Source organism: Camellia sinensis, chromosome 1 (genome assembly GCF_055761805.1).
Source record: "Camellia sinensis isolate YWXY chromosome 1, ASM5576180v1, whole genome shotgun sequence".
In the NCBI taxonomy this organism is placed as follows: Eukaryota; Viridiplantae; Streptophyta; class Magnoliopsida; order Ericales; family Theaceae; genus Camellia; species Camellia sinensis.
This window is the reverse complement of record NC_138961.1, coordinates 139549911-139570690: the sequence shown is the minus strand read 5'-3', so window position 1 is coordinate 139570690 and position 20780 is coordinate 139549911. Positions and strand designations below refer to the sequence as shown.

General features: G+C 37.7%; 1 protein-coding gene across 5 annotated transcripts in view; it reads left to right on the top strand.

Annotated features, from left to right (window-relative positions):
- The window catches only part of LOC114266186 (WAT1-related protein At3g30340), a 49472-nt gene that overhangs the window by 27165 nt on the left and 1527 nt on the right, over nucleotides 1-20780 (top strand). For 4 of the 5 annotated variants that reach the window (XM_082885313.1, XM_082885318.1, XM_082885312.1 and 1 more), the window contains 2 exons: nucleotides 13136-13367; nucleotides 15176-15334. In XM_082885313.1, coding sequence (XP_082741439.1) covers nucleotides 13136-13367; nucleotides 15176-15334 — 391 coding nt within the window. The remainder of the gene's footprint in view (nucleotides 1-13135; nucleotides 13368-15175; nucleotides 15335-20780) is intronic. The other variant, XM_082885322.1, reaches the window with a different exon arrangement.

Sequence of the window (20780 nt, the reverse complement as noted above, 5' to 3'; positions counted from 1 at the left end):
TGAGCTAACCTAGCTCGGCGTGCCTTTTCACCTCGCATTGACTTAGCTCAGCGCTCTAACAAGCCATCTAGACTAATTTTGCTTAGCCAAACATGCGAAAATGATTGCCCAGTTTGGCGATGTCTACTTCTCAATTTGCCCCTTTAATTCTGTCTGCTTCGGGATAATTGCGATTACTCTGTTTGTTACCCAAAAGACAACCTTAGAAGGGGGGTGAATTAGGTTTTTTATAAATAAAAATAATAATACCCCAATCAAAATTACAACTTGGACAACAGATAAGTAATTCCAAGTAGTAGATCAATATCTGTTGATGACAATACTTAACGAAGAAATTTAACAATGAGGTATGAAAACACGGTAAATAGTTATAATAGTTAAGTAAAGAGATTAAGGAAGAAGAGAAAAACAGATTTAGAGTGGTTCAACTTTAACAAAGCCTACATCCACTCCTCAAGCTTCACTGGGTGCTAGCAACAATTTCACAAATAGAGCAATCCTCCACAGATTTTACAAAGACTATACCAAGTCTAAAACCTTGCCCTCTTTAGCTGATTCTCAATCACACTTAAAGAGTCAAGAAACCTGAGTGTACCGCACTCTTACAATCTTTGAATGATAGGTTTTGCTTTCACAAAATGCTTGAAATGAAACTCTCTGAAGAAATATTACAAAGATTGAAGCTCTAAGTTTATATCAGGGAAAATAAAACTCTCACAGGTATATATGCTTAAAGCTAAAAATCACTGAAATTTATGAAGGGAAAACAAAAATCATATGAAGAACACTTTAGATAATAGAGAAAGATGAGAGTGATAATTGATCAGAGAATGTTTTCTTGCTTGTGTTGTTGCTTGTATTTTATTTTTATTTTTTTGTTCAGTAGAAGCTTTGCCTTTTATCAAAGAGAAGATCATCGAACATTGTTTGTTGCATGTGTTGAAAAGATTGAATAAGATTTTGGTTAAATCTACTCTACTCTAATTTGCATTCCCCATAAATGATTAGATCTTGAAGAAGTTGAAGGATGGGTCTGATTGATGACAACTATATTAGAAAAAGAGTCATTGAAGTACGGAGTGATCGTCTACCTGGATGTCCAAAATGCAATTTTTTTCTTGAGGGAGGTCTGCCAGATTGTCCTCGTGGATGTCCAATGGGGTTTCGATCGTCAAGGATGACTTCCACAATTGTCGAGGATACTGTTGGTTTGATAGCCGATGAGCAGCAAAATTGAACTGGAGCAAAGCTGGGCCAAGAACCGTTGGTCGGTCGTCCAGCTAGATGTCCAGCCAGATGTCCACCAGGACGTCCAGCCCCCCTTTGGACTGGACTGCTTCGGTTGCTGCTGTGTTAGGCTGTTTAGGTGTTGTTTTGGGCTAAAATTAACACCTGATTAAGCATATTTTTACACTCCAAAAATATGATTAGGAAAGAAAATATAATGGTATATAACATAAGATTTCAATATATTTTTCTCTTCCAAATAAATCAAAAACAGAATCAATTAAATCATCAAAATAAATAAGTCTAACACTATTCAACTAGGCGAAAATCCAGCTTAGTCTAAACAACCATCTGGTGAAACCAATTGGTGCTTCATATGCAGCTCTGACACCAAGTCTTGTTTAAGACATGTGGCACATCGATACTGGTTCCATGCACCTATTACAGTCGTCATGTACTTTTTCCAAAAATTTGAATCATTGCGCCTTTTTGGCTCCTCTATATATACAAGCAATACATATAACCCAAATCCCTTACTATTCATCTTCTTCCCAACGACAAACCCTAAAGCCAGAGTTCTTCACCGTTTTCTTGTTTTTCAAACCAAGAATTGGGTATTTTTCACACAGCATTCAAATCGTCACCATTGTTAGAGCATTTCTACCAATTAGAAACCAGATCCCTGTGTTCAACGGTGATTTTTCGTAATTTCTTCAAATTATAGTTCCATATTTCTGAAGTTCTTAATATTCTTGAGCTTTAACTTCCAAATCTCATACTAAACTCTGCTTGGAACCCAAATAACAAATAGAAACTGGATAAAATGAAAGTTTAAACCATTATGAGGGCAAAACAACTCTTAATCTGTCCTTTCTAATCCACACAACCCAGATTAAGATATATGTACACTAAAAATTTTGGGAAAAATTGGGCAAAAACCTTGATTTTGATATCAAAACGTAAACCGATAAAGCAAACTCTATGTTTCTGACTAACCATAAGGACCTATGTGCCCCATAAACCAACCAAGCTAAATTTCAACGTTAGGACTACAGACCAGGGTAAACTACTAGGCTTTTCACTTATAACTGAGTGGAAGTAATATCACGAATCGAACTGAGCTAAAAACCAACTCGCTTGTTTGACTGAGCTAAAAACCCAACTCACACCATTGATCAACCTGAAAAAGTGATAAATCATTACTTTTCACCGTACAGAATACTAGGCTTGACTAGGAACACCAACACACTGTGTGACTCTCAAAGATCGAGCAAACACCACGCATAGCTAGGCGACATTATGCAGCTGAGCAAAAAGCACGTAATTAGCTCTATTTTAAGTTATTAAATTGGACGGAGCTTAGTAGGCCAGTACCTTTTCAAAGTGGTTTCTCCTAGAGCAATAAATGAGTTTCGTGAAGACTACAACATACCAGTTGATGTTCATATCAAGTTGGCTAAAGAGGGAACCCTTCCCTAGGACCAAGAAGGTGTTTGTCCCTTCACCATGATATCTATTGTAAAGGGGGCTCCACTTCCATGTGCAACCCTTGATATGTAAATTGCTAAGGCAAACTAGACTTTGCCCCATACAAGTCTCCACTAACAGATGCAGAATAATAAATGTATTAGCGGAGCTCAATTGTTGATTAAATCTAAACCTTGGTCTTGCCGAGATATTCCACTAATACACCCTTCGCTGAACTGACGATGAGTGGCGTTGGTACTTAAAAGAACCGCGAATGCCTGGTAACAAGTAGTCTGGACAAGGACATGACGATGAATTTCTCTAGGTATCTGACAATTATGAAATGACCAATGTGCCCAGTTGATACATAAATTGTAAGAAAGGTTCAACAAGTAATATGAATAGCTCGATCGCTTCTACTTTTCTCTCATCATTCCATTGAACTAACATGTGTGATATTTTGTAGACCTCAACCACCTCAAGTTGAATTATTCTTTCCCCAATGAAGATGCAATCAGGTTCGTGCTGAAATACAAACAATGCGACTGCTACATACTCCTTAACTATGAACCGAACTACCGGTACTCTACACCGCTTAAGAGTAAAGTTTTGATTTTTTTTTTCTGAACCCTCTCCTTCTCCAGACCCAACTCTACCAGAAATCCCCTTGATCCGCTTGATTGATGAAAAAGACATGGCCAAACGTAGAGGTATAAAAAACTGGATAATCACTTCCTCCAAAGATAAAGCAATCACTTCCACCACTCCACCAGCTCAAATCACATAGCAAACTACTAGAATTGTGCTAGTCTTGGCTTCCCCAGGTTAGCATGAAATCCCACCATGCTTCAAAGAGGGCGCGCGCCTCTGATCCATCTATGGAATTAACTACCGAGCTAAGCACCAAGCAACCGATCGAGCAGGCCATTCCTGCCCCAGCTTGGAAACCATCATTGACCCACCGGGGCAAAATTATCATAACTGCGGACTCCATTGCTGAGGACAATGAGCATTTGCTTGGATACAATTTTTCAAAAGCCTTCCTCATGACTGCTGACATGAAGAAGTGCAACCATTATCTTGATACGTAGCTTATCAAATTCACGATCAAGTCCATAGCCAAGGTAATTCTTCAATTGAGCATTCTTTTAGTTTTCTACTCAGTTTTAATTGCTAATTTTTTGCTCAATTTTGATTGCTAATTTTTGCATTTATTATAGGCCATCCAAAAATCCCATGTCGCTATGGAGTGGCTGGTTAAAGCAAAGCAAAGTCTGAAGGACAACACCAACTATGCTGCTGTCATCGAAACTGAGGTAGGCGATCGCAGGCTTCACTGGAGATAGCCAATGCTAACAATGCACAAATTTTCGGTCAACTTGCCACTGTTGAAAGGTGAGGGATAGAGCTCTGGCTAAGCTGAAGAAACTGAATGAAGAAGCAGCCGCACAAAAGCTTACTACGGATGTTGTACTCAAAGCTGCTGAAAAATAAAGGCTTTCATGAGGCTAAGGAGACCTATAGCAAACAAGTTGATGCCACAAAGGATGTCTTCTTTCAATTTGGCTAAAAGGCAGCTTACGAAAAACTTGGCCATGGCCTCGACACCGACGTATTCACCACTCCTCCCACCTATTTCTTGCCAAACTACATAGAAGCCTATACTAATGGGGTATTCAAAACTCTGGCATCAAATGGCAAAGAAGAAGGTGATAGTAAGGATAGCAATAAGGAAAATCAACCTAGTGGAAACACTGAAAGTAGTGTTGAAGAGGAAATGATGTAACGGGGTAGAAGGCCCTTCATTTTGTAACTTTTTGAACATGAATGGAAGTCTCAATATTTTGCAAATATTGCCACACCATTGACTTATTTGCTTTCTAACGAACGAAATAGAACATAACTCACTTCCTTGCCGAGCAAAATCAGCTCGACAAATAGCCCTTAAGTTGAATTAAACTTTTACATTACTACGTTGAGCAAAACCAGTTAGGTAAAGGTTTTCAAATTTGGGAAAAACCTCCAACTTACTTCGCCGATCAAAATCTAGCTCGACAGAGCTTTTCAAAGTTGGAAAAGACCTCTAACTTACTTCTCCAGCAAAAACTAGCTCAACAAAGATTTTCAAAGTTGGAAAAAACCTCCAACTTACTTTGCAGAGCAAAACCCAACTCGACAAAGAGTTTTGAAGTTGGAAACATCCTCCAACTTACTTCGCCAAGCAAAAACCAGCTCGGCAAAGATTCTCAAAATTGGAAACATCCTCCAACATACTTTGCCAAGCAAAAACAAGCTTGGAAATATTTTCAAAGTTGAAAACACCCTCGAACTTACTTTGCTGAGTTGAAACCAGCTTAGCAAAGAGTTTTTAAGTTGGAAACATTTTCCGACTTACTTCGCCGAGCAAACTTCAGCTCGACAAAGATTTTCAAAGTTGGAAACATCCTCCAACCTACTTTGGCTAGCAGAAACCACCTCAGTAAAGATTTTCAAAGTTGAAAACATCCTCCAACCTACTTTGGTGAGTAGAAACCAGCTCAGCAAAGATTTTCAAAGTTGAAAACATCTTCCAACCAAAAGCAAAAACCAACTCGGCAAAAATTTTCAAAGTTGGGAAAACCCTCCAACCTATTTCGTCAAGCAAAAATCAACTCGGCAAAGACTTTCGAAGTTGGAAACATCCTCCAACCTACTTTGCCGAGAAAAAACTGTACTCAGTAAAGATTTTCACAGTTGAAAACATCCTCCAACCTGTTTCAATGAGAAAAAATTAGCTCGGCAAAGAGTTTTGAAGTTGAAAACATCTTCCAACCTACTATGCCGAGCAAAAACTAGTTCAATAAAGATTTTCAAAGTTGGAAACATCCTCCAACCTACTTCATCGAGAAAAACCAGCTTGGCAAAGAGTTTTGAAGTTTAAAACATCTTCCAACCTACTTCGTCTAGAAAAAACTAGCTCGACAAAAATTCTCAATTAAGCAAAGGGCAGCCAAATCTGTTGCCCCTTAATCGTACTAAATCAATTACAACCGAAGATAGTAATAAACATTGCAAAGTGCTAAAACGAAATATTGTCTACCTGATTTATTAATGATAAAAATTGAAAAGTGCAAGAATTAAAGTTAGAAACAAAATAACTTTAAATTGGCAATGTTCCACGGCCTAGGAATAGCATGACCATCCAAATCCTCCAAATTGTATGCCCCTTTTCCAATAAAACCCACAATCTTATAAAGTCCTTCTCGATTAGCGCCCAATTTTCCTTCATCAGACACCAGAGTGTTGCTTGTGACTTTACTCAAAACCCAGTCTCCTACCTTGAATTGTCTTGAATGCAAGGTTTTGTTTTATTTTCTAGAGAACTCCGGTTGGTAGGTAACTTTGTAAACTAGTGCCTTCTTTCTTCTCTTTTCTGCAAGGTCCAACTCCAAAGAAATTGCTTCTCCATTCAAGTCAGGATCGAAGCTTTCACTTCTAATGGTTGACAAACCAATCTCTAGGGGGATGATAGCCTCTACGCCATGGGCCAAAGCAAAAGGAGTTTCTTCTGTGAGTTGTTTGGTATGCCTACAAGACGTGAGGTAATTCTTTAAGCCACTTTCCCTTAGTTTTCTTAAGTTTCTTCAGTCCATCAAGAATAACCTTGTTTGAAGCTTCCGCCTGCCCATTTGACTGAGGATAGGCCAATATGGAGTTATAGAACTCAATCTTCAATTCTTCACAAAATCCTCTGAAAATCTTTCCGTCAAATTGAGTACCATTATCAGAGATCAAATCTTTGGAAACTCCAAATTTGGTAATAATATTCCGCTACACAAATTTTTTCACATCTTTTTCTTTGATAGATGCAAGTGCTTCTACTTCAACACATTTGGTGAAGTAGTTTGTCACTGCAACAAAGAATTTCCTGTTACCCAGTGCTGCTGGAAGAGGTCCCATAATATCCAAACCCCATAAAGCAAAAAGGCAAGGACTTGTCAAAGGTAGAAATTCTCTAGCCAGTTGATGGATTTTATACGTAAACTTCTAGCACTTCTTACATTTTCTAATGTATTTTTACGCGCCGGCTTGCATATACAGCCACCAATAGCCTTGAGAAATAGCTCGGTAACCCAGCGATCTCCCGCAATATGACTTCCACACATTTATTCATGTATTTCAAACAAGAAGGCTTCAACCTTGCTAGGATGAACACATTTCAAATATGGACAAGTGAAAGACTTCTTGTACAACACTCTAGATGGAGATAGCCAAAACTATTCTAGTTTTGCTAAGATTTTATGTGCTTTCTTCTTGTTGGAGGGTAAAATCTTGTCTTATAAAAAGGTGATGATGAGATTCATCCATAATAGTCCCAACTCAATGCATAACACTTCTGCTGCTTTACGCTCTTCCATGCTGGGTCTTAACAAGAATTCAATTAATAGATGGTTAGGAATTGTTGTGTTAGGCATGGAGACAAAGTGTGCTAACTCATCGGCACTGTTGTTTTCATCTTTTCCATTCTATTCTACCCTTATTGCATTAAACTTTTTGATTTCTTCTCTAACCAGCATTTGATATTTGGCCATTTTGTCATCTTTTGCTTCATATTCACTGGAAATTTAGTTGACCACTAATTTGGATTCAATGTACACCATTAGCTTGGTTTCCTTTATGCGGAGGACTAATTTCAGACTGGCTGAAAGTGCTTCATACTTGGCTTCATTATTGAAAGTTAGGAATCCCAGTCTGATTGCTTACTCTGCAATTAGGCTGTCTGGTGAAATAAGGACAACTCCTGACCCGACTTCATGTCTGTTGGAAGCTCCATCAAATAATAGTTTCTACATCTCCCCAACGAACAACTTCCAGCATTCAGAAGGATTTAAAGATTTCTTTAAGCCTGGGATAACTATTACTTCTTCGACCTTAACACCCGGTGGTTCTTGGATTACGATAGGTTGTTCAACGATTTCTTTGCTCGGCGACCCTACAATATTCCTTTTAGGCACTTCATCGCAAATCAGATCTTCTACTACTTAGATTACCTCTTCCTCCCCTAGCAGTGCGTTGTTGGGTCCAGAAGGTTGCTCCACTAGTTCCAAACTCAGTGGCACACTGTTAGGCTGCTCTGTTGGTGACAAGGCTTCAACTTGTTGCAAAGCGGTTGTTAGATGCGCAATTCTTGTGATACTTACACCCCCTTGCACAGTTTCTTTAGTCAAGTTGACCGGGCAAACTGAATGAGTTCCTAGGAGAACTCAACAACAAAGTCTGCAAAGCTTAATCCTTTATCGCAGTTCTAGTTTAGAATTTGATGTCGAATTGTCCTAACTCAACCACTCACTTCAAAATCCTTCCAAAAAAATTTTCCCTTCCAAATAAGGATTTCAATGGTAATTCAATTAACACCATGATCGTATATGCATGAAAGTAATGTACTAACTTTCTGGACGCCATCATCAAAACTAAGGTGAGGTTCGCTAATGGTAGATACCTTGTCTGAGCACCGAGCAGAGTTTTACTCACAAAGAAAATTCGCAAGTGTTGTATTCCCTCTATACGACCAAGCACCACGCTGACAACATGTTGAAAAAACTGCAAGGTACAAATAAAGTTCTTCCCCAGGCTTTGGGGTCACTAGAAGTGGAAATAAGGACAAATACCGCTTTAAATCCTCCAGAGCGCGGTCACATTCTTTATCCTAGTTGAACTTTGATTTTATCGCCTAGAAAAATGATCTACAATGGTCTAAAGACCAGTCAAAAAATCTGTTCAGCACGGCTACCAATCCTGCTAGATATTATACTTCCTTTGGAGTGTTTGGTCTTTTTAACTCTTTAATCGCTTTGATTTGTGACGGGTCTACTTCTGTTCCATGGTTGGTCACTAAGAAGCCTAAGAATTTACCTAATCTCACACCAAACGCACACTTGGATGCATTTGAACGTAGTTTATCAGTCTTTAAAATATGAAACATCTCAAAAAGGTTGTTGAGATGGTCGAACTTGTTCTTGCTTTTTTTTATCACCACGTCATCAATGTATGGCTCCATTGACTTGCTAAGCAGAGGGGTGAATATCTTGGTGATCATCCTCTGAAAGGTTGCCCCAGCATTCTTCGAGTTGTGAAAGAAGTGATCTCTTGGTTTGGCTTGTACATAGTGATTTGATGATATCCACAATATGTATCTAGAAAACTTAGGCAGTTATGACCTACTGTAGAATCTATCAACTGATCAATCCTTAACAATGGGAAATTATCTTTTTGGCACACTTTGTTGACCGTTTTGTAATTAACACAAATGCAACACTAATCATTTTTCTTCAGCACAACAACAGTGCTTAAAATCCACTTAGGGTAATGGACTTCTCTAATTACCACTGCCTCCAATAAGTTTTCTACTTCTTCGGCCACTACCTCTGCATAGTGCATTGCCGACCTGTGAGTTTTCTGAATGACTGGTCTAGTATCTAGGTTGACATTGAGTTAGTGGCAGATCAAGCTTGGATCAATGCTAGGCATATTGTAAGGCGTCCAAGCAAACACTTCAATGTTAAAAATCAGAAAGCCCATGATTTCCTTCATTTCATTACTAAACAAGGATGAGCCTAACAAAAAGAAATTTTTCGAATCATTCTCATCAATCCTTACTTCCACAAGCTCTTCAACGACTTTCTCTTCGGCTTCATTACTAGCATCTTCAAGAACCTCCCCGTCTTCCGACTCTTCGATCATCTGAACAAATCCTTTGCAACTTGGCTACCTTTTTACAATGGGAAAACATTGCTTTAACATAATTTGATCTCCCAGGACCTCTTCAATCCTCTCTTGTGCATTGGGAACTAGGTGGTACGTTGATGATATGGCTTGCATGGCATGCAACCATGCTCTTCCCAGAATAATTTTATAAGTGGATAGGACCTTCAACATCTAAAACTCCACTTGTTTGACCACCGAACCCACTTTGACCGATAGTATGATCTTACCAACTGGCCATTCTAGCATTGAATTGAAGCCGACCAAGGGAGACGTGACAGGTGCCAAGCCTCTTTCGTCCAACTTGAGTTGTTTAAAAGCATCATAGTACATGATCTCAAACGAGCTACCCTGGTCGATTAAGATCCTCTTGATGTCATAATTTTTGACGCACAAATTTACCACTAGTTCATCGTTGTAAGGATTTTGTAGTCTCGTCAAATCTCTATCAAAGAAAGATCTCTATCTTCCCCTTCTTGAAGGTCAACTGGACATTGAGTACTTCCCTCATGTGTGCAGCCTTCTTAATCATACCTCTTACAAACTTGCTCAAGGTCAATCATACCATGGATCACATTGATAACTCCTTGAGAAGGGGCGTCAAAGGGCATTCCATTTGACATGTCTTGATTTTGGAAGGCTGCCCTAGCTTCACTTTTGATGAAGCAGTTTAAGTGTCCTACTGCAACCAGCTTTTCTAAGTGTTGTTTAAGTGGTAGACAATCTTCAATTCGATGCCCTTTTTCATCATGATATGTGCAACGCTACTTTTCATCATAGCCCTTCTGTGCCTCACCCAACTTGGTTGGCCATCGAACGTACGACTTGTCTCAGATTTCACTAATGATAAGGTAGATGGGCTTCTTGAATACCATAGTGATAACAGTGCTAGCTTTCAACTTCCTTGCTTTCTCCTCTTCATTTTTCAAAAGTGGATTAGCCTGGTTATTATTGTTGCAATTCTTATTGTTATAGTTTCTGCCTTGCTTCTCATTTTTCCCAACCATGTTAACTTTAGCTAAATTTTTGTCTGCCAGTGCTGTGGCGATCTTTGCTTTGCATGAGCAAAATCTTCTTTAACCCTTATGTGCTAGTAAACCCTTTCCATTATAGCCTCCATGGTCAGGGGAGATGTCATTGTTAGTGAGTCTCGCAATCCATGTTCGATTGACAAACCTCACTTATTGAGCAATAGCTAGGTTAGAAGGACATTTGTCAATTTCATTGAATGTCTCCCAATATCTGTTGTTATATGACTTCAAAGTCTCCTGAGGCCCTATATCAATAGCCAGCAAATGATCAACCTTCTTGGGCGTCTTGGTGTTTGTTTTGAATTTGGTAACGAATGCCTCTACAAGCTATGCCCAAGTGGCAATGCTGCCCTCAGGCAATTTTTCCAACCAAGCCAAACCTAAATCCCCCAGGCTTGATGAAAACAAGATCCACAACAACACATCGTTCCTTTTATAAATAACCATGACTTGTCAAAAATGACTAAGGTACATCTAAGGATCTGACTTCCCATCATAGATTGAAAACTTCAGTTGGTAGAAGCCTACTAGAAGAGGTGCACTCTTGATCTCCGGTGAGAATGTTGTGCTCTACAATCTTGTCAGCTCCCTGTCCGCTAGCACATAAACAACACGTGGCATTGGCATTGCCACCTTGATGTCAACCTCTACAAAGATGACATCCTTTAAGGATGGTTCACTTGGTCTATTTCCCTTATTCGAACCCTTTTATCGAGAACAGTCCTCAAGTCTTCTGATCTTGGAAACTTTGAATAATAAGATGATATCTAATGAGAATGTGAGGGGCGATGGCTACTCTCTTGTGAATAGGATCTCTATCCTAGATCTCTCAGACCTTGCGTGATACGAACGTGACCTCAGAGATCGTGATTAAGAGTCACCTATCCTATGGTTTCTTCTACTACCAGAAAGCAGTAGCATAGGATGTATAATCTGGTCCCTAGAAAGATGAGATTGAGTGCAGTCATCATGGATTTTATCCCGAACGACACCTTTTCCCCTCACCTAGCACTTCAGAAGCTCCATATCCGCCACTATCTTCCTTATTATCTCATTACACTCCCTAACTCTGTTATCCAAGCCTTAGGCATTGGACATTCTTCGTCGTTGATGTTCTTATAGGGTTGGAGAACATTGAGAAGAATGAAGGTGCTTGTCGCACACGTCACTATGAGGCCCTCTTCTAGGCTGAGTGCCTAGATCTTGCATTGGATCAACAAACGGCAAATCTCCGCACCTCCTATTAGCCTTAGGAGTCTAGCCATCGACGGTGGAGAACGGAGGATCTTTATTGTTTGCTATTAAAATCTTTTAAAGGAGCTTGATCAAAAGGCTTGTTCTCTGTATTTCCCAAAGACGACTCCAATTATACGAGTACGAAATAATTGTCGCTTATATAATCCTGGTAATCAAGCTTACACTCCTCGAAACAATGTCATATGGCCTAAAACCAAAAGAATACGTTATCGGCAGGTGTGTGCCGGAAAACCTCTTTCATGCTTAAGTTAGTACTCAAGATCAATATGGATAGAAGCTCTATTGAATCTTGTGAATAGAATTGTGTTACCTTCTTTTAAGTTATCTATGAGTATTTATAATTTTCGCTTGGCAAAATCATATTAGGATTCTAATTCCCCATCGTAGAATCCTACTAGGAATCATCTTCATAAAGGATAATGCCCATCATTTAACGCCCTCATCACTAAATAAAGTCACAACTCCTTGGTTAGTAATTGGGCAAATCATTAGCCCAGTCACTTACCCAATGTGCAGTCAACTGAGTCTGGCTGCTTCTAAGAACAAGCACCATACCAAGCTAACCTAGCTCGGCGTGCCTCTTCACCTCACGCGGACTTACCTCGGCACTCTAACAAGCTATCTAGACTAATTTTGCTTGGCCAAACATGCAGAGACGATTACCCAGTTTGGCGATGTCTGTTGTTTGCTCGCCTAAATGTCGATAGCTCATCTGAAACCTTGCAACCCATAGACTAACCCAAAACGAGCCTGATTTGGCCCGACCCAATCATCTCAACACAAATCTCCCTCTCAACATTCATAATTTATAAATTATATACAAATTGAGCATGTAATTTAAGTCAATGATAACAATGATATGAGAGCTATTGTGGGATGGATATGATTTCTTTTTTGCAATTCCACGCATAGCACAAGTGGACTACTAGTAATATATGTTTAAAAGAGCACTCAAGCCATAAGTCTATTTCTGAATCTTTTGGGCCATTAGGTCCAAACTCTAATCTCTTTGGGTCAGAAGGACACAATTTGTCCAAAAAAAAAATTGTCTGTTGCAATCACCCTATCTATTGAAATCACCCAATTCGTTTATTTGTTAAAATTTACCAAACCTATTTTTTTATCTGTTGAAATTTGCCAAGATACCTATCTATTGAAATATGACATATGCCACTAATTCAATACCATATATGTTGAATATCACATATTTATCTACTTTACCACCACCATCTATTACCGCCGGTCGTCACAACCAACAACTTTTTTTGGTGCCCACAAATTTTTTTAGCATATCTTTATCGCTAAATAAAAATTTACATTAAATCTAATAGTTTATATCCTCTTTAAATTAGACTTTTCACCAATTTTCTCTATTTAAAAACATTGTTTTGTGTTGGATGGTTGTATTGTAGAATGGAGAAGCTGCGACTCCGTACAAAGGCTGGAAAGGTCAAGACTGGGGGTGCAATCATGTGCCTCGCAGGAGCACTGACTATTAGTCTCTATAAGGGTAAATCATTTTACATTGGACATCATACAACCCATCATCAGATCATCTCCCATAAAGCTAAGCATCATTGGACACGTGGCTCTCTATTCCTGGGGTTTAGTGTTCTATCCTATGCTACGTGGTTCGTTGTCCAGGTATATTCATACATATACCCAATCCAATTCCATTCATCCAACGGCTAACAAATGTAATTTGATTTTTTTTTTTAATTCGAAGGAAATTTCATTAATTAAAGCCAAAGGACAGATATAAGAGTCCATCTAAACTAAAACTTACACCAAACAAAGTAGAAATATAGCAAGAATCACACAGGAAAGAAGCTATGAAAATATTTAGACACACATTATGTGTTTGTGCTCGTACTGTGAAGTAGAGCCGATCATAAGAATTTGACAATAGAGTATGTCTGAGATAAATCATAAATTCCAACCACAGAGAGGGTAAACATAACAATAACACCCTTGATGAACTCTCACACACACAATAGCAAAACAAGACACAATCAAGAACCAAAAAATCAAAAAACAGAGAATAAAGACACAAACCCACTAACCAAACAACATCTAGCAGCGGCGGCAATAGATCCGATGGTAGTGAAGGCAGCAAATTCAGCATAGCAAGAGATGGTGCAAGCGACAAATCTAGGGAGGGAGACGAAGAAACTAGCAGAGCAAGATGGTGAGCAAGGAAGAAGATGGAGGCGATGTCAGATAGAGAAGAGGAGAAGTGACGGATCTAGTGAGGGCCATAGCCGGTGTTGAAGCGAAGAGGAGAAGAAACACCTCACTAAGGTGGAAAGCCATACCTTCCAAGTTATTGGACTACAAAAACAAAAAACGAAGGGAATGAAGGGGTTAGGAGGAGGGGAGAGGAGGCCGGAGGTCGCCGAAGACCCCACCCCCACCCTTACCCCTACCCCTACCCCAGTATCCACTTTAACTAGAAAACTTAGGATGAGAAAAAATATATATATATACATATATATATATAGAGAGAGAGAGAGAGGCTCTCAACTTGAAAGTTGCTATTTATATCATCACATGAATTTCACTAATTTTTTTCTCCCATTTGACATAAAATACTGGACCGTCGAGCACTTGTGGGCTTCCTGCACGTAGATTGTTTATTAAAAAAAAAAAATAGTTAATTTAATAATTGTGAACATGTAATTTATCTCTTGTATTCACACACAAAAAATAATAATAATAATAATAATAATAATAATAATAATAATAATAATAATCACGTAATTTTGAAAATAAAACATTAATTTTAAATGTGATAAAATCATATGATTACAATTATTAAATCAAAATATTTTTTTAATTTTTTTATTTTTTATTGATAATTTACATATAAAAGTCTTAAAAATAAACTGATTCCTAGTGGTGGGCTCTCACGAATACAATAACACAGTCCAATCTTCTCTCCCACCCCAACGGACAGAAGCTATACACCGAGGTTATGCTTGGTTTGCTTTTTTTTTTTTTTAAAAAAAAATTAATTAATTTTTTCTAAAAAAAATAAAATTAATTTGAAAAAAATAAATATTCAAAAGATTTTTTTTTAATTTTAAAATTATATCTGACATATCAAAAAAGATAAAATTATATAAAAATAAGAAGTGTTCTTTGATTCTTTTTTTTCTTGCACTAAATTAATTTTTTTTTTTTTAAACATTTTGAAACAAATTTCTAAGATCAGACCAAACATAGCCTTAATTTTTCTATTTAGACATACAAACAATAATCATCATGTGTATACGTTGATGTTTATTGTGTGGGAAAAAAAAAATAAAAAAATTTGATATACTTTTGAGTAGACAAATGTATAATTTTCCTTTGAAAGTGAATAACCGTGTATTTTTTTTATATAATTTTCCTTTGAAAGTGAACATTTTGAAACAATAATCATCATGGCTTTTTGTAACCATCATTTACAGGCGAAGCTATTTAAAGAATTTCCGTATAAATATTGGGCAACAATGCTAACGTGCATAATAGGATTCATGCAATCAACGGTGATTGGCTTATGGTTGGATAAAAGTAAGGCTTCCTGGAGCTTGGGATGGAATATCCAACTCATCACCATCATTTATTCCGTAAGTTTATGTTTTTATTTTTACTCATAGTTCTCATATTCAATTTTTTTTTTTTTTTAAATTACTGTTTGTTCAGTTGCAAAAATAATTCTTTTTAAATTATCCAATCACGTTTGTGATTTTGTTTGATAATTTCAAGTTCTATGAAGTTTATCGGTTATACATAAAGAAATTAATAAATAATAAAAATAGTAATAATTAATAAGTCAACAATCATTGCTAGACAAACCAGAAAGAAATAAGGTCCTGTTTGAAAATTGGTTATTTTAATTGGTCTTTTTATTTTTTATAGAAAGATATAAAAAAATTAAAAAAAAAATTAAAAAAGTGATTTGGTAACTTAGAGCATCTTCATTAAACTAGATATACAAGTTCACTTTTTAGTCTCGTTTTATAAACTCAGTTATGTGTAAGCAATATAATTAATTGATGATTAGAAAATATATGTGAGAAAATGTTACCTTTAATATCCTAATTGATTATCATATTACTGAGCTTAAAAATTGAGTCTAATTTTTTGTCTAGAATAGCAATGCTCTTTAGCTAACATAGTGAATCACTTAAATTTCACCTCTATCAAACTAGCTATCAAGTAAGTCCTTTTAGTTTTTGTGATTTTGACTCAACAAATATAACTAGTGATTTCACATAATCAAATATTCAAAAAAATTTACTTTTCATATTTTGAAAATAATTGTATTGAGTTTATAAAAAATAATTCTAAATTAAAATGAATAAGAATAATATATAAATAATATGGAGAAAGAATATAGAATTTGTTGGACAATATATTTAAAATGATGTATAGCCAAAATAGAAAAAAAATAACTTTCAAGTCAAAATATAACAAAATTTTAACTAATTTAATAAAAATAGTGTTTGTGTGGGTGATTTTTTGACCACACTGCAATCTTAGTATCTAGCTGGAGAGTACCGGCAGAATAGATGGCACCTGACTAACCTGCAATAGAAAGAGAAGACTCCGGCGGTGGTTCGTCCACCAGGGAGCACTCCGACGATCAAGTCAGTATATCTCTGAAAGATAAATCAAGTGTTAAACTCACAAGCTTGAGTATCAAAAGCATACCTTAGACCCATGGGGTGCCTCGCTTTTATAGCCAACATAAACCTAGTCCCAATAGAAGCCTAACTTCTATGGACTCAGGATTACTGCTAATCTTGGACTCCCAGTAAGATTAGGATAAACTCTCTATGAGTCTTATCTTAATACAAATTGAAGTCTTCTCTCATTCTAGGACTCTTGCCCCTCATCCGCTTATCTCGGATTTCGATATCTTCGGAGGTAACCTCGGCCTATCCGAGATGACCTCGACATAACAACCAGGACATGTGGCACCTCGGCTGACATGTCGGCGTCACCTTGGCCACGTGTTGGTACTCAGAAAATATATCCCTACAACTGCCCCCTAGGTTCTATTACCTCGGCATTCTGAGGTGATGGAACCTATACTGTTCGTTCATCTGTGCCCCTCTGTCCGAGATCAAACTTGCCGACCTCAAAGTTCCCTAGACTTTACTGTCCACTTCTGTCAAGTATCAAGCATCATGCTTTCCAAGCTTCTTGAGATCACACCTCCTAGCCGAGGTTCTTGTTTCATTAATTCGTAAACTCCAAGAGCTTTGCAACTGCTCCACTCACATTCTTCGGTGGGTTCCCGACTTCCAGTCATCTATTTGACTTCGGCGATCTTCATATCGGCGTTCATTTCTCTTGGTAGGTTCAAAAACTCTTTTATTAAGCTCAATCTTCCATAACTCTTCTGAATCTGTTTACTTGCCCTCTGTTGTCTTCTATTTTCGTCTGTTTTCAAGTTTTGAATTGTTTGAACGCCTGGCACTGTTCTTGTCATATCTGCTTTCTGTTGCTAGCATCGTGTCTGGGTCATTACTTTCTTGTTCTTCACATACTTACTTAGTGCCTGTGCACTTGGCTTTATTCTTGAACTTTGTCGTCTTCTTGACTCTGATTTTTCTCTTTTTTCATTCAATCCTCTGGCTTTTTCTCTTTCTAGTTCTTTTGCTTAAATCTGTCATTGTTCCAAGCTTTCAAGCTCTGTAACTGTTTTTGTTCTTCTCCTCCGGTGAAGCTTACGTCATTCTGTCATTTTCGCATCCGTCGTCAGACTTCGGCAATTCTCATTCTAGCTTCCATCTTTCTAGTAAGCCACTGTTCCTCCTGGTTTTATTTCTTGTTGCTTTCCAAGAAGCTCTGCTTCATTGTTAATCACCATTGCTGTTTTACCCGCTGTTTCCAAATCATCTTCTTGAATACACACTGTTCACACATCTGTTGATTTCTGCCACTGTTCTTGGCTTGACACACCTGTGCAATCTTTTTGTCTTGATTTCCTGATAGCTTCATCACAATTCTTGATTACGAATTACATTCTTGTTTCTATTTTCTTTGTCTTTTTCCAGATTCTTGCTTTCAATCCTTGCCTTCAAACTCCGAGGTGCCAATCGCCGAGAAGAGCTTTGATCAAACTCTTCGGGAGATCGATGCTGAGCTCGAGGCCGAGAAGGCTGCTGAGAAGTCTTCCCAACTGTCTTCTATATCCTGCCATTGATGCCGAGTAGTTTTGTTTCCTTCTTTTACTCCTTGTACCTTGTACCTTGTACCTTGTACCTTGTACTTTGTCCTTCTCTGTATGCTTTTAATCTGGCCGACGTGCCATTTTTGTAGTCTGAATAATTTATTTTTCAATATTCAGGCCGAAGTGCCTTCTTTCTTCTTTAAATGCATTTCTCTAATTTCTTCTTTTGAATGAATGTCTTCTTTTTTATGCTCTTGTATGATTCTACACTTAGAATAATTTGCATGTCTTCGCAGTACACCTTGACTGTGCAATCTCTTCGGGTAAAATACCTCTGTCACAACTTCTAATCTTGCTCATCTCGGCCTTGTCCTAACACTTGAAAATATTGTAACAAATATTTTCACAAGTGTTGCTTAGGACTTGTCACTTTCTCAATGTCTTCTATCAAGACTTCAGTTTTCCATATTTCAAGTTTTGACAACCTGGTAGTCTTGGCAAGTACGCAGATATTGCTTGAGCTTGACTTTAACTTGTAAATTTTTCTCAAAAATTTCAATAAGTGTTTTAACCATCATCCTCTATCATAACCTTGGCTTAACTTCAGCTTGTAAATTATTCTCAACATTTCAACAAGTGTTTAACCATCTTCCTTTCGATACGACCTCAGTTTAACTATAACTTGTAAATTCACAAAGAATTTCAACAAGTGTTTAAACCAATCTTCTTCCGATACGATCTCGGTTTAACTTCAACTTGTAAATTCACACAGAATTTCAACAAGTGTTAAATATGACCTCGGTTTAACTTCAACTTGTAAATTCACACAGAATTTTAACAAGTGTTAAATATCATCTCGGTTTAACTTCAACTTGTAAATTCACACAGAATTTCAATAAGTGTTAAATATCACATCGGTTTAACTTCAACTTGTAAATTCACACAGAATTTCAACAAGTGTTAAATATGACCTCGGTTTAACTTCAGCTTGTAAATTCACACAGAATTTTAACAAGTGTTAAATATGACCTCGGTTTAACTTCAACTTGTAAATTCACACAGAATTTCAACAAGTGTTAAACACCATCTCGGTTTAACTTCAACTTGTAAATTCACACAGAATTTCAACAAGTGTTAAATATGACCTCGGTTTAACTTCAACTTGTAAATTCACACAAAATTTCAACAAGTGTTAAACACCATCTCGGTTTAACTTCAACTTGTAAATTCACACAGAATTTCAACAAGTGTTAAATATCATCTCGGTTTAACTTCAACTTGTAAATTCCCACAGAATTTCAACAAGTGTTAAACACCATCTCGGTTTAACTTCAACTTGTAGATTCACACAGAATTTCAACAAGTGTTAAATATCATCTCGGTTTAACTTCAACTTGTAAATTCACACAGAATTTCAACAAGTGTTAAATATGACCTTCGTTTAACTTCAACTTGTAAATTCACACAAAATTTCAACAAGTGGTAAACAATGATTTCGGTTTAAGACTTGTAAATTGTCCACAAATTTCAACAAGTGTTAAACAATGATTTCGGTTTAACTTCAACTTGTAAATTGTCCACAAATTTCAATAAGTGTTAAACAATGATTTTGGTTTAACTTAACTTGTAAATTGTACACAAATTTCAACAAGTGTTAAATAATGATTTTGGTTTAACTTAACTTGTAAATTCACATAGAATTTTAACAAGTGGTAAACATATTCTTCTTCTCTCTGCCCCCTGCATGACTTCCACATACTCCTTTGTGAACCTTATAAAAGGTCTTCGACTTGGCTAACTGCAGTCCAACCTTGCGTGTTTTCTTTTTTTATCTTCTGGGATCTGAGATCTGCTCACTGAGCTCTTCTCTTCTCGGACTTAAGTGCCGAGATCTTGTCTGCTAGAATCTTGGATCTGCTCACTCAGGTTGAGCTCTTATCTTCTCGGACCTACTCATCTAGGCCGAGATCATGTCTTCTAGGATCTGAGATCCAGGGTCTGGAATCCGGGATCTGCTCACTTAAGATGAGTTCTTCTATACTTGAATGTTATCTCCTTGGGAGCGCTCATGCCCCCTGTCTTTGCATCCCTTCTGGAAGGGTCTTCGTTCCTCCGCAGGTATCTATCCTTCCACACCTGGAGGTCATCTTTGTTGTAGTATCCGCTTCGATCTATTGTTTTTGGTGCGTCACCTTTCTGGCCGACGTCTTTCACTCCGTGACTCTAGTCACGAGTTTCTGTGTTGCGGTCGTTCCCTTCAACGTCGAGGTTGATAGGTCTCCTACTCTCAACAGGAGCGTTGTCTCCAATCTGATCCTTCTGTTTGTCATTGGCCATCTATTCTTCTTTCTTTCATTGGCCATCTATTCTTCTTTCTTTCCCACAGACGGCGCCAAATTGTGTAGGTGATTTTCTGACCACACTGCAATCTTAGTATCTAGCTGGAGAGCACCGGCAGAATAGATGGCACCTGACTAACCTGCAACAGAAAGAGAAGACTCCGGGGGTGGTTCGTCCATCCAGGGGCACTCCGACAATCAAGTCAGTATATCTCTCAAAGATAAATTAAGTGCTAAACTCACAAGCTTGAGTATCAAAAGCATACCTTAGACCCATGGAGGTGCCTCTCTTTTATAGCCAACATAAACCTAGTCCCAATAGAAGCCTAACTTCTATGGACTCAGAATTACTGCTAATCTTGGACTCCCAGTAAGATTAGGATAAACTCTCTAAGAGTCTTATCTTAATACAAACTGAAGTCTTCTCTCATTCTAGGACTCTTGCCCCTCATCCGTTTATCTCGGATTCCTATATCTTCAGAGGTAACCTCGGCCTATCCAAGATGACCTCGGCATAACAACCAGGACACGTGGCACCTCGGCTGACATGTC